Below are 14,562 nucleotides of genomic sequence, written 5' to 3' on the forward strand. Positions count from 1 at the left end.
CAGGAGGCTCACATTTTATTTCCCATTGCATAGCACTACAACATGCAATGGTGGAATTATATCTGTTTCTTTTTTCCTCATGTTATTATATTTTTGGAAATTTTTTTTACATTAAAGTGAGCATACATAAGAGCAGACTGCCAAAGCGGAATGTTTTGAAATAAAAAGAAGAGAAACCTGCTTTCTTAACTAACTGTGAGATCTTGAGCAAGTCAAGGATACTACTAGTCTCAGCTTTTGTTTCTATAAGGAAATGAGACGGGGGGGGGGGCTGGGTGGCTCAGTAGGTTAAGCGTCTGCCTTTGGCTCAAGTCATGAACTCGGGGTCTTGAGATGGAGCCCTGCGTTGGGCTCCCTGCTCGGCAGGAGTCTGCTCTTCCCTCTGTCTCTCTCCTTCTCTGTTTCTCCCTCCCTTGCTTGTTCTCTCTCTCTCTCAAATAAATAAAAGGAAATAAGAAAGCAGAGGTCTTTAAAGGCCTTTTCATTTTGAAGCACAATGCAGATATGAAGACACTCTCTTCCAAGAGATTCTTCTAATAATTGGCAGAAATCTGCCATTTCACTGCAGAAGAGCAATCAAGAAGATGCAGTAGCAAGGTGAGGGGACACTGTTTTGTCCTCTCCCAGTCCACCAGGTCACAGACTTCTCTGCAAAGGCAGAGTAACAACAGACAGCTAACATACCACATTCTAGATTTGTGGTATAGATATATGTAGCCCAAGGGTCTATAACAAGGAGCTAACCAGGAACAATGAACACATGTCAGCGCATGAAGGAATAGCTTGGTCCTATGTGATACAATATCAACACCTAAACCCAAAGACCTTAATTCAGGATGATGTCAAATAACATAATTAAAAGTAAAAATACAAGGGTTTAGAGGCACTAGGAAAGCTAACCAAGATTCACAAGTGTTGAATAAACTCCAAGACTCTCTTAGGGTTTAAAACAAACAACTGCAAAAACTCTAGAATACTCATTTTATCCTAAATTTCTCTGTGAGTTTTAAACTTATTCTAAACGGCCAGAATCAAATACCAGGAATTTTTAAGATAATTTGATAGCGCTCACATTGCTAAGTATTCCGAATGAAGCCAAAGGATATCAACAAAAGATTCATGGATGAACCTTGGCATGGAGCCACGAGCCCCATCTGCAAGTCACACATTACATATTGTTTGCATGTGATTTGGTTTTCCTTAACCCTTGAGGTGCACACTGGGATTTCCCCAAAGAGCTCCCAACACTGAAAGCTTATCTAGCAGCGCCAGTGGATTAATTGGGAATGGCATGCAGGACTCCTGGGAAAAGTGGTTCAGAACAAAACTGCCTGGGGCAATTGAATTTCTCATGAAAAAAGGCTAATTTTCAAGTTATACAGAGGCTCAAATACACACATGGTCTAAACTGTTCTCTCATCTGAAATCAAGGATTATGGAAAGCCAATTAATATAGGATTGCGTTCTGTAGGGTTAGTCAAAAATCCATACATAAGCTATTGTTTTTATTAAATTATATGATATGGAAACTAAAACTTGTTTCTTTAAGCCACTGGTCTGAAAGAACAAGACTCTAGTACAATCCATTCTCTAGTCAATGGCAGGCTTCATTAGCAAGGTATCATCCATCACAAGTCTATGTGAATACCATCATAGTACTTTGCATTATGCTAATCACCATGGTTACTTATGGAGCAAAGAATTCTTTAAAGAGGCATGAAATTGCCCATGTTGAATACAGAGCATGAGAAGGAAGAAGAAGAGGAGGAAGAGGAGGAGGAAAATATATCATTTCTTTCCTCCCATGTAATGCATATATGTGTTCTGAAGAAAAACCACTGTGATAGCAAATTACCTTAGATGGCCAAGATTATGCAAATAAAAATTACTGAAAATTCGGTCGATGGGAATTTTAAAGCAAAATATTTGGGAAATTAGAATTTGAAAGACCTTGCTATTAATGATTATTTAGAGAGAGAGAGGGAAAAAAAACTTCATATAACTGGCTAAAATTTACTTAAGATATGCCTTCCACAGTATCTGACATATAGGAGACATTCAATATGCATTTGTTAAATGAATGAGAACTTAAACATGTCCAAATGTTTCAGATTAAAGATAACCATTTTATTAATAGTGACTAAAACAAATAGAAAACCATAAGCAACTTGATCTCAGGTAACCAGCCTCAGAGGGGAGAAGTCAGATCAATAAAAAAGGAAACACAGCTCTCAAATGGATAGGCCACTTTGTGGGAAAGGAGGGAGTGCCCCGGTTAGTATCTGAGATCATTGACTGTTTTTAAATATGGAAGGGGGAAAAAAATTGACAACTTTTCCCAATATTTTAAATCATCTGGCCTGGATAATTTTAAGAGTCTTAAAAATCAAGGTTAACGTACGTGGCTAACAAGAAGTGTTCTTAAAATTTTCCCTACAAAAGTCAAAGAAACAGCACACGGTATAGAACAGGAGTCCGAAGTTCTCTCTTCGGTCTTCTCAAAATAAATTTACAAAATGACACGTATTTGTCGCTAATAATGAATATACACATCCACATATGGTGTTACGAAAGGGGGAAATGTGCATCTCGACATACGCCCAGACAGCCCCACCTCAGACAGACACACCAGCTGAGCCATCCCCAGGATAATTAATAGACTGTTTTAAGGGGAAAACCTTAAAATGTCCCCCACAGAGAGAACAATGTATTGAGAAAAACAAAGGAAACAAGCCACTTACCTGGCTGTTTTCCTTTATCCACATCGAGTCCACGAAACTAGACACATCTTTTATAAAGCACATCACAGAGAAGGCTTCCCCTTCCTTCAGGAGAGAGCTTGTTTTGGATACTGACACAACTGGTACAGCTCTGATGGCTAGAATAAGAAGAAACGTGGCCCTCAAATTATTTGTTCCATGATCATATGCCATTGTCACCTACTGCTTTTCCTCAAATGCACCCAACTTATTTGGCCATCTTTTAAATAAAATCTCAAGTACTAATCAATCTGTATTACTTGCCTATCTGAAGACATCAGCAATTAAATCTTGCATCCTTCAAGCAAATTCATTAATATTGAGTGAAAAAAATAGGAATGTCTGCTTTGAGATGATAATGCTCCTGGCCAAAGCTATTTTGAAACAGGTAGAAGCCCTGGCACAGGGAAAGTGGCTTTAACCCTGATGGTTTCATGAGGACGTGACCTACGACTAATTATATTCTTTCAACCAAACAGGCATCTTTCCCATGTGCCGTAGTAATAATATCTTGCTCATTTCTGAAAAATCTCCATTTTAAATAGTCAAACTTTCCTTAATCCCAATGAGCACCCTTTTTCAAAAGCCTTCATAAAAACCCCTCCGTAGCAGAATGTCACCCGGTGTTGAATTTGATGAGCTCGGAGACACAAAAATCCAGACATCTTCCAGCTACGAATTTAATCAACATAATGCCACGATGATAACAAGGGCCATACTCTGTTGGTGCTTTCCTCCTCAGACTGGGAATAAGTCTGGGAATGCATTAAAATCAAATCGCTGAGGAGAAACTCAATTCCTCTATCAACAGTAAATCAAGGGGTGAATAATGTATATGCTAATCTTTCCCAACAGTGGAATCAAAGCTCCCCAGTGAGGTTCCCTTGGAAGCACACCTCATGCAGTTATGAAACTCTGGGTGTCCTGATGTTGTGAGGTTTCACAGTTGTCCCTGGGAGGGTCTACACACCGGTTTCTGGCAGATGCACCTGCCAACGGTGGCGCCGTGCATTGGTGGTGTGGGGCTTGGGGCTACGAAACAAAGAATCCACCGGCCACTGACAGTAGTTGTGAGCTGGGGAAAGTGATGAAGAGCCAGCCACCTGACCGCTGAGAGTACGACAGACCAGGGAGAGGAGACAAGTCACCCCTCCATCAACAGATGCTCCGCCTCCCCACAAGAAAGAGAGAAAGGGCCCCTACCTGCCCTCACTTTCAGGGTAAATTTCTTGGACAGCACCGTCCTCCCCTTCTGGTCCGCAGAGCAGTGCAGGCAGAGCCGATGGTACTCGCGCTTCACGTTTCTGATCGTGATGCCAGCCTTGGGATCAGCAACAAACGTCAAGTCCTTGGGAAGAGGCTTCCCCTCGCACCCCCTGAGGGAGTAATTGGTCACTTCTGGGTCCGTCAGAGGACAGCGGACCAGCGTATCATTGCCTTCTTTCCCATACAAGGGAAGGTCAACGAGGAAAAGCTTTGCAGGATCTAAAGCATATCAAAAATCAGTCGTCTGAATGGCAGGCCACAGGCACCGAGAACATTTTAAAAGATCACGGATGACTCCGCATTTTGTTCGTTCTTTGCAAGCAAAAGTAGAATTTATCCAAATACTACGAATCGAGTAACAGTTAACATTTGTTATACACTTCCCATGTGTCGGACACTAAGCTCGGACCATTACACTTTAGCTCATCTCATCCTCGAAGCACCCCGACGTGATGGGCACTATGCTTACCCCCGTGATGTGATGGGCACTATGCTTACCCCCCCCCCCTTTTAGAGGTGAAGAAACTGAAGTCTCAAAAGTGACTCTCCTAAAAAAGTGACATGGCCCAGAAATGGCTGAGCGGAACTCAAATCCCTGTCCAACTGATACCACGATTTGAGCCCCTAAAACTCGGAGGGTATTTTACTACAATAGTTACTATTCTTCTACAACAGGGAATACTCAAGCAGCATGGGCTAAGACTAAGGCTGTGTGATGATACCCATTAGGGTCAGGGAAAGGTGTTCTTTCTCTACCCTTCTGGTGGTGGGGCGGGGGCCTTTCCAGAACTCCCAGTGGCCAGGACCTTTCAGCTTCTGCATAGAGCCTGGGAGACCATCAGCCGGCCACCCTGTACAAATGTCATCATGGGCCCCACTCTTCCTAATTCTTGAAAGATATGTATAAACATAAACTTCTGGAAATCAAATGAAGCCATATTCCCAAGGGGGGTCTTATGAGTTTCGGGAATGCTGTGGCAAATACTTCATCATCCGAACCAGGACACTTGTGAGTGAAGGGGAGTGCTATTAATAATTATGCCAGGACACCAGGTGTGGACTGGAAAAGCCTCGGGCAGACTGGGACCTCCTATAAGCAACGACAAACCTCATTCTGTACACACAATATGCGGCCACCCCTACCATGTAAAGATAATACAGATAGACGGTTGGGCCAACAGATCATGTTTAAAATGTTGTTTGTTTGTTTTTTTTAAAGGGTACTGGGGGGGGCACTGGATGGGATGAGCACTGGGTTTTATACTATAGGTTGGCAAATCGAACTCCAATAAAAAATATACAAAAATAAAAAAAATAAAATAAATTTTAAAAAATTTCTTTATTCATTGTCCATTCCACTTGGAACTTGGTGTCCCACAAAAAATCAATTTGACATTGGTGAAATAGATTTACCATTTAATTTTAGGAAAAAAAAATTCTAGGATGAATAATTACGCATGTCCCAGCCTCACTCCTTTGTTCCATGAATAAAGCACCTCATGAGGATAGAACTGAGGTCCGAAGCCATTGCTGGTTATCATTCCATCTACTCTTTCTCAGTTGCTGGAACCCGGCTCCTACAATGCCCCAATCTCCTTCCCTGCTGTAACATAAACTACTCAAGTATCCAAAACATCTCAAATCAGTAGTTTAGTGTAGCTCTGATAGCTCTGATTTATTGAGGAAGACTTCCCTTCTAAAAAGAAAAAAAAAATCCATGAACTCTGCGAGACTGACTCCGAGACTGACTTGGCTACTAGCTTCCCCCCATTTATTCAGTCATCTACCCACTGTATTCATATGCAGAATGAGACTTCATTACCACCTGGAAATTAGAGTATCTTCTCGAATTCCAATGACCAGCACACAGGATACCTCCACAATTACAGAAACATACCCAGAGGCTAAGCTGTGCCTTATCAATGGGTAGATCTCAGTTTACCCACGTAGGAGAATAACAGATACACTAAGGAGAGGCAACCTTCCCTACAGCGAACACAAGGTGAGTCAACTTTATGAACCCTTGAGAGAGCTAGAATTTGCACGATTCTGGTCTCCTGAACGACAACAATTACACCAGGAAGACAAAGCAGGAAACTCTCAGTGTTCCGGTGAGAAACCGAAACTCTTGAGGTCCCTCAGACCTGCAATCTAGGACAGATGTATTCATTATTCCCCCACAATACTGTGGATGAGGCCTCCTACGTAGTCCCGTTTTCACTGGACAGAAACTCAGAGGCAGAACCGGGACTCTATTCTTCCTCCTATGACCTGAGGATGCGTCTCCTAAAGCTCAAAGTACTTGTTTTTACATCAACAGAAAGAGCCTCCTGCCTCCCATATATTAGCAAACCTCCTCTTGACAAGGATGTTAAGCAAACACAGGCGAATCACCGAGTTTATCATAGGAAATGAGGTACGGAAATCCAACAATCATATTTTTCTTCTGTTTCTAAAAAGGTCACCATTTTGTTTTGGTTCTTTGTTTCTTTTTCTTTTCTTTTTTTTAAACGAATCAACTGACAACTATTAAAGAACCTAAGAGGGACATGGGGTGATTTAGCTGACTGGGTTATTTTTCTGGAATTTGCTCCCTAAAAGTGGGTCAATTCTTTTTGAAGTGTTGGTCTGTTTGGGCCTTCCGAGGCCTTTCGTTCCCTGAAGTGTTTTTACTAAGTGGGAGTATCTAGGATCTCAAGGCATTAAAATGCAGCTTTCCCAAAGGGCCTAATTTATTCTCAGGGTTTACTCAGAGTGCCAGGACAAATGGGCTAACCATATTGTAATCTCATTAGGAAGAGCAGCGCAGGCTCACAGACCTTCAGCTGAAGTCATACCCACAGCCACGATGTATCAAGAGATGGGGCCGGGGGGGGGGGGGAGACCAACAAAGAAAATTTTGTTTTAGGCTTTCTAGACCTAGCCATATTTTCTCTATGGCTCAGCCATCTCTATGTCATCCATAATTAAGAACAGGATATTAAGTTCTCTAAAGCATAGCATGAAAGAAAGCCACACATTTACCTCTGACAAACACATAAATGGACCTGCTCAAGCCATCTCTGTTGGTGCACGTGTAATTGCCCGTGTGGCCAGCCTCTGCCTTCTCTGTGATCCATTCGTTGTGTGTGTTCTCATTCAGTTGGCCCAGGGTCTCAAAAGTCCACTTGACAAATCCTGGATCGGTGCAGGACAGCCTAAGCTCGTCGCCGACACTGACTATTAACTCTGATTTTGCTGGATGGATGGATGGGAAAGACGGTTCCCCTGGACTCACAGATGGTTGAGAAGAGCCTGCCAAGAAAAATAAGAATCGTGTTGAGTATGATCTTTTCCTTGGCGAAATAAAGCAACTCTTCCAATATTGATTTCCATCTTCTGTGCGCTCTATAATAAAAATAGGACAAAGCTGCCCCACTATTTATAGTTAGAAAGAGTTCTGTTTAAAGTTTCTTAAGTTCATCGAGAAAATTATTTTCTGCAACTCTCCATTAATCCTGAGGGTCACACTTGGTATGCAAGCCATCCTCGCGGGATGCCACGCATGGCCCTTCTCTGGGTGAAAAACACAGCTGGGTCAAGTTTCCACTCTGAATATGGGCCATCGAAATGGTACTGACATGCTGACACCCTGCTTAGAAACAACAAAAACAAAACCCCACACTATTAAAAACAAACAAAAAAACCTACTGGCCTGTTACTCTTCTGGCAAAATGTACATGACCATGACATGGGTTGGCTGTGAATTCAGTTATTTGTGTGAAATTCTCCTTATACGGTGATGTTCCCCAAAAGGAGAACTATTTAAGAGTCTCAAATAATAAGGCAGCACATGAAAATCCCATTTTAAAGATCAGACCATGAGGGCAGCCCGGGTGGTTCACACCTTCAGCCCAGGACGTGATCCTGGAGACCCAGGATCGAGTCCCACATCAGGCCCCTGCATGGAGCCTGCTTCTCCCTCTGCCTGTGTCTCTGCCTCTCTCTCTCTCTCTCTCTCTCTCTCTCTCTCTCTCTCTCCGTATCTCTCATGAATAAATAAATAAAATCTTTAAAAAAAAATCAGACCATGACATATCTCATGACATATGTTGGACTGCAGCCTAATCAAACTAATGCCTAAATAGGCTTCTTAATATAAAGATGCAAACTTTAGACTCGGAGTATGAAACTTGAAGCTTAGAAAATTCATGGCAGTCCATTCATTCATTCATTCATTCATTCATTCATCCATCTATTGCATGAATGCAAATGTACCTGTTCCTTATTCATGGTCTGCAAAAGCTTCGAGCTGGGTGCTGGGGAAACGTCCACATAAGTGCAACACCTGGTTCTTACACGCACACCAGAGTTTAGAGAATGCACTACTCACATGTCACAATAAGTGAAACGCAGCTGTTCTGGCTTCAAGCTGAAGAAGAAGGAAGAGGTGGGCTGGACCTTGACCATATCAGAAGAGGTGAAAGAGAAGACAGACATGGGCCGTAGATGTATACCACAGAGACCACACAGACCATGCAGAGACACTCGATATTTTCCAGCAGAAAAGTGACATGCACAGTAAGATACCGAGATCTTCCAGATTCAAGGAACTCAGTGAAGAGCTCCAGTCCTCAGAGGTTGGCAGAAGGAATAAGACCTACAGTAAGGATCTGAGACTAAAGGAGCATTATTATACCATCAGAGGAAAAACACATTAATGGTTCTAGTGTAATTAAAACTACAAAGACTGACTCACATTCGACCTGGGTGAGTGAGTGGGAAGAAAGGGTCCCGGGTGAGGTAGGCTAGAGCAACAGGATAACAGCACTCCCCCCTGGGGGTGTGGAGGAGGAGGGAGCTTTCAATCACTTCTGCAGGGTCATAGGCAAAATGGCATATCTATCCCCTCCGCACACATACAAGGTCGGAGACAAGAAGCGACCTGAGTTCTGATGTTGGAGTAAAAATCCTCCAATCCAGGTGGAGAAAGGAGCAGGTGGGAGGCAAAGGCAGCAGGTAAGCCACGCCAGGAAGCTCTCCCCAAGTCTGGCATGACTGGGGGTGGGGAGACATGATCAGAAACGTGTGGGGCCAGGAGGGCCAAGAGCCCTGCTCTCAGGGGCTCCCGGGCCAGTGGATGGGACTTCTCACCTTATGACCTGCATTTCATATGGTGGAGGAAGAGCAAATAACGTGTGAAGTTAAAAGACAGGATCAGGGGACGCCTGGGTGGCTCAGGGGTTGAGCATCTCCTTTGGCTCAGGTCATGATCTTGGGGTCCTGGGATCTAGTCCCGCATCAGGCTCCCCCGCAGACAGCCTGCTTTTCCCTCTGCCTATGTCTTGCCTCTCTCTGTGTGTCTCTCAGGAATAAACAAATAAATAAATCTTAAAAAAAAAAAAAAAAGGCAGGATCAGATAGTCAAGGGTGAGGACTTGTGGAAAAAAGAGGCACACACAAAATACCAATCTTGAAGAGCTCTTCCAGCTAAGAGGGTATAGATTTGAGATTTAAAAGTCAAACAACAATGAACAAGCTACAACAACAAAACCACCACCAGAAAGGAAGAGGGTGGGAGGGGAAGGCAACACATCAGAAGGTTTCAAAGAGAAGGTGGTGGGGACTAGGGCAGATGCTGAGCGAGATCAAGAGGATGAACAAAAGTGACCAAGGGAACAAACCAAATCTATTTGGTGAGAAAGAAACTGCAGGAAATGCAAGAGTACAATTTCAGGTGAGTGGGAATTTCCGTGTGTTCCCAAGGTCAGAGGCTCTACATGTAGACCTCTCTGTGAGAAGCTACGGCACAGGAAGGCACAGAAACAGATCTATAGTCAAATGAGGTGAAAAGTTCCAGAAGAGGGGCGCCTGGGTGGTTCAGTGGTCAAGCGTCTGCCTTTGGCCCAGAGCGTGATCCTGGAGACCCGGGATCGAGTCCCACATCGGGCTCTCTGCATGGAGCCTGCTTCTCCCTCTGCCTGTGTCTCTGCCTCTCTCTGTGTGTCCCTCATGGATAAATAAAATAAAAATCAAAAAAAAAAAAAAAAAAAAGAAAGAAAGAAAGTCCCAGATGAGACTTGTTGACACGTGAGGACAGAAGAGGAGAGGGACACACCAAAGATGCTCTAGAGCAGCAGTGAAACCATCCCCTGCAGGTGCACATAGATGATGACTGGTCTCCATTCCAATTTGTTACCCAATATTTCATCTGGGCACCTTTCAACCATGGCTTCAATTGCAGCTCCGTGAGGTCATGCCAAGTACACCCCAGATTGAAGATACTCAGCAAACCTCGATTCGCAGAAGGTAACAACAAGGTCGATTACAATCATCAAACATTATTAAGCACCAATAACACATGAAGGGCTATAGGCAAGATCATCTGTCCCTTGCTGGGCTCAGCATCTAAATGCAGGGGGCCAGAATAGGAAACGAAGTGCTTGGGATTGTTTTCAAAGTCATATGCAGTGTTAAATAATGAAAATGGGCACAGCAATAAATGGAGACACTATTATGTCAATTATTTATCCCCTTTTAAAAAGGGAGTTGTTGCAAGGGAATAGCAGTGACGTTGACAGAAAATTTAATCCAAAAATCCTTAAAGAATTTATACTTCAAAACACTTCAATCAATTTAGCTTTCTCGGAAGGGGATCTTAAGGGCCATAGGTATTATGACAATCCAGCTGAATAACCATCGCCAACTTCTGGAGAAGGACCGTAACCAATGGAAGCTAAGCCTCGCTGCGTGACCTCAAAGGCAGGCCACTCTACTTCTCTGTGACCAAGTTTCCAGATCTGGAAAATGATAAAAATACCCTCATCTCATAGAGTCCTTATGGGAATCAAATGTGACAAATCCATGCAAAGAGCTTAAGACAGGACAGGGCACTTTGAAGATGTTGGCTTTCACACTGAGATGGTCGAGCATACTCAGTAAGAGCTTGGCTCTGGAGTTAAGACTCTAGATTTGCATCCTGGCTCTGCCAAGGAGTTAAGTGTGTGATCCTGAGGCGAGTTACTAATCAATTCTGTCTTGGTTTCCTCATTTGCAAAGTAGGGACAGCAACAGAACCTATTTCATAAGGCTGTCATACAAAGCACTCAGAACTGTTTCTATTACGTAGAAAATACATAATAAATGTTAGACACAATTATTCTAGAAACAGAACCTCTTATCACCCCTCCAGTCAGTCCTGACTCACTCACTTCCCATGAATGTAAACGGTTCCATCATTTCCCAAATGGGTTCCTGCCTGACTTCTGCCTCCTTGGCAGCAAATCCCAGCCATCTCCTCCTTTGGAGCCTCTGCCTCTCATCCTTGCCTGCCTTTCCTCTCCTGCTGCCCCACCCCAGACTAGCCACCTACTACCACCCAGACAGATGACATCTTCTCCTAGGAGATTTCTGTGCTTCCAGCTCATCAAACTCCCAACTCATCAAACCTCATGGCCCTGAGATCCATCAGGCCAAAAAAAAAAAAAAAAAAAAACTGTCCTTCAACAACCCCAGTCCCAGCTTCAAAAACCCTGTCAGAGGCAGCAGCAGCTAACACTGACCTCATGGATAGCTTACAAAGCACCTGCATGGGACTTGGTTTCTAGCTGCTTCCTCTGGACTTTTACCTCCCTCTCCAGTAAGACAGTCTTAGGCTGGCGGGCTAAGGAGCCTATAAACAATTCCATCCCTTCGTGGGCCCATCTTCCTGCCCCCATTCCCAACCCCAGAACACATCTACTCCACCAATTCACCTTCTTGCCATGTGGAAAGCCCTGTTTTCCACAGGCATTGGTCCCTAACCACGATCACCTGCCCTCACTAACTCCATCCAACATGTCCAGCACCATCACCCATCCGTTTGTTCTGATGCTCACCGTGTTCTAAATCTAAGTCTTACCTCCTCCACCTAACTCCAAGGATCCTAAATTGTATTTTCCCCCTGGCAAAGCCATAAAAACATACCCTTCAATCCCTGAACATAGAAAAGATCGGAGGAAGGACAGATTCCTAAATACCTAGCCCCTGTAACGGGTGTCAACAGTCCACTGACCTATCCCCAAAAGAGGACAGATGTCATTTCTGGTGTTCCACTAAGAAAAGGGAGTGGGGTTCTATGCATCCATTAAACTGCTATGGATGCTTCTAAAAAAGAGTCCTCCGAACTTGAGGTCATTGGTTTCTGCTTTACCTCTAGAGCTTTAGAGAATAAATTTTAAGATAATTGGCACCAAAAGATTAAGGGTTTTATTTTCAAAGTAAATTACTTATAAGTTCAACCCTCAAACTCATCCTATAAAATGAAAATAGAACTTATATTAGAATGGGACTCTAGGTATTATTTATTCTCTTTTTCCCAAACTATCTTGAATGTTGTTATGAAGCTCTTAGAATAAAGACTAGAGATTCATGTTAAAAAGTATGTACCTACCCTTATTATATTTAAAATTCAATACCAATAAGGTATTCCAACTGAGCTTAGAAATTGCCCTGAAATTACACATTTTAAAAAGGTGTCTGGTACATAGCAAGTTCTCAACAAATGTTTGTTGAATTGGGTTTTATCTACATTAGGAGTCTCTGCATTAGAAAATGTACTTCTCTAATCATGTTTGGCTAAGGCTAATTTAAGAGTTGTTTTCTATTCCCTGAGCACATGTTAATTAATGAGCCAGAAAAAAAAGAAAACAAGATAGATGGCAAAACCTACCATTCTGGGGGCCAACTACTAGAGCATATGATGGTTCTGGACTAAGAATTCCAGGAACTAATCAAATATTGATATATTTATCCCAGGTACCTGGCTAAGGGCTGAACCTTGAAGGCAGTCCGTGCTCTCAAAGAACAAGAATAAGGGAGAAAAGGAGCATTTATGAACAGTCAATAAGGTTGCAAGAGTTTAACAATATCACGATAAATGCCAACATACCCTCTATAACCCCTTTCGCTCATGTAAAATCCAACCATATCCAAGAGAACCGAGAAAGTAGGGATGCAAACAGATATTTGCACGCTCATGTACACAGCAGCATTATCTACGATAGCCAAAAGGTGGAAACAACCCAAGTGCCCATCCTCAGGTCAATGGATGGACAAGTGGCAAGATCGTGCAATGGAATATTATTTGGCCATGAAAAGGAAGGAAATTCTGACACAGACTACCACATCCGCGAACTTCAAAAACATCCTGCAGCGTGAAATTAGCCAGAAACAAAAGAACAAATGTCGTATGATTCTACTTACGTGAGACACCTCGAGTACACAAATCTGTAGAAACAGAAAGTAGAATGTAGACACCAAGAGTCAGGGGGAGGGAGGAATGGAAAGTTAATGGGGCTAATGGGTACAGAATTTCCATTCACAACATTGTGAATACACCTAATGGCACTGAACTGGACATTTAGAAATGGTACATTTTGTATTGTGTGTATTTTACCACAATAAAAAAAAAAACCCTAGGGGCACCTGGGTGACTCAGTGGTTGAGCGTCTGCCTTTGGCTCAGATTGTGATCCCAGGGTCTGGGATCGAGTCCCACATCGGGTTCCCTGCGAGGAGCCAGCTTCTCCCTCTGCCTGTGTCTCTGTCTCTCTGTGTCTCCCATGAATAAATAAATAAAATCTTTAAGAAAAATTTTAAAAATTTAAAATAAATTTAAAAACCCTAACATTAAACAAAAAACAATTCTTCAAAGCCCTGGTGAGCCTCAAAGCTGCTCTGCTCTCCTGGCTCTTTCTTAGCTGACTCCTCTGACCTCTGGTATTGGCCTCAGTGAGCCCCCTGCCTTTGTTTTAAATCACACCATCTAAAAAAATTAATTGTTGTCATTATTTGTATTTGTCCCACACAGTTGTGCTTGCGGGCAAGCATACCATCTTGGTTCCCATCTCTCCGCTACCTGACACAAAGCAGGCATTCATAAAAGTGCTTTCAACTTTCTGGGCTGAATAAGCTCTAAGTTTTAAACCAGGGGACTTTGAGTGCTCAAGACTGTGAGGTTCTTCTCTCTGGCACCTCTGCTCTCCTGCTTGCACCATCAGAGTCACATGGTCTTATTCTCAAACTGTCTACAGAAGCTAGACTTGTGGCGTATTATATATACAGATTAAGTGCATATTATGAAAATTGATGAAATAGGAGTGTGTGTGTGTGTGTGTGTACGCTGAAAAAGAGCTGTTGATTCTCTGGTAACAAAGAAACCCTCAAAGGGTGACTCAACTAAAAGGAGTGTCCAATTAAATGGGATTGAAACATGAGAAGCCTGGGGGGGGGGGTGCTTACCACCAAGGGGAGGGGGGGCTCTTTATCCCAAGTGCTATTTCATAAACACTACACTAAAGGAAACTGAAGTTAGAAACTGCAGACCTGGCTTGCATTCTGGGTGTGGTGTGTGGTGAGAACTCCCGCCCCTCATCCCAAACTCAAAGTCAACCAAAACTCAAAGAAAAGGTTTTGCTTCTCCATCAAAATGAACACAGCTGTCCATCTTTCTTAAGGGAAAATAAACTATTCAAGATACACCTGTCATCTTTGCCATCTGTCGATTAAAAGACTAATTG

The 14,562-nt window shown here is 42.9% G+C and overlaps 1 protein-coding gene across 1 annotated transcript in view; it reads right to left on the bottom strand.

Moving 5' to 3' along the window:
• KIT (KIT proto-oncogene, receptor tyrosine kinase) overlaps positions 1-14,562 on the bottom strand; it is a gene marked incomplete at its 3' end in the record, with an annotated part of 76,131 nt that overhangs the window by 32,633 nt on the left and 28,936 nt on the right. The window contains 3 exon segments of the mRNA XM_055341793.1: positions 2,742-2,878; positions 3,963-4,244; positions 7,050-7,319. Coding sequence (XP_055197768.1) covers positions 2,742-2,878; positions 3,963-4,244; positions 7,050-7,319 — 689 coding nt within the window.

The sequence above is a fragment of the Nyctereutes procyonoides genome, unplaced genomic scaffold, assembly GCF_905146905.1.
Source record: "Nyctereutes procyonoides isolate TBG_1078 unplaced genomic scaffold, NYPRO_anot_genome, whole genome shotgun sequence".
NCBI classification, from domain to species: Eukaryota; Metazoa; Chordata; class Mammalia; order Carnivora; family Canidae; genus Nyctereutes; species Nyctereutes procyonoides.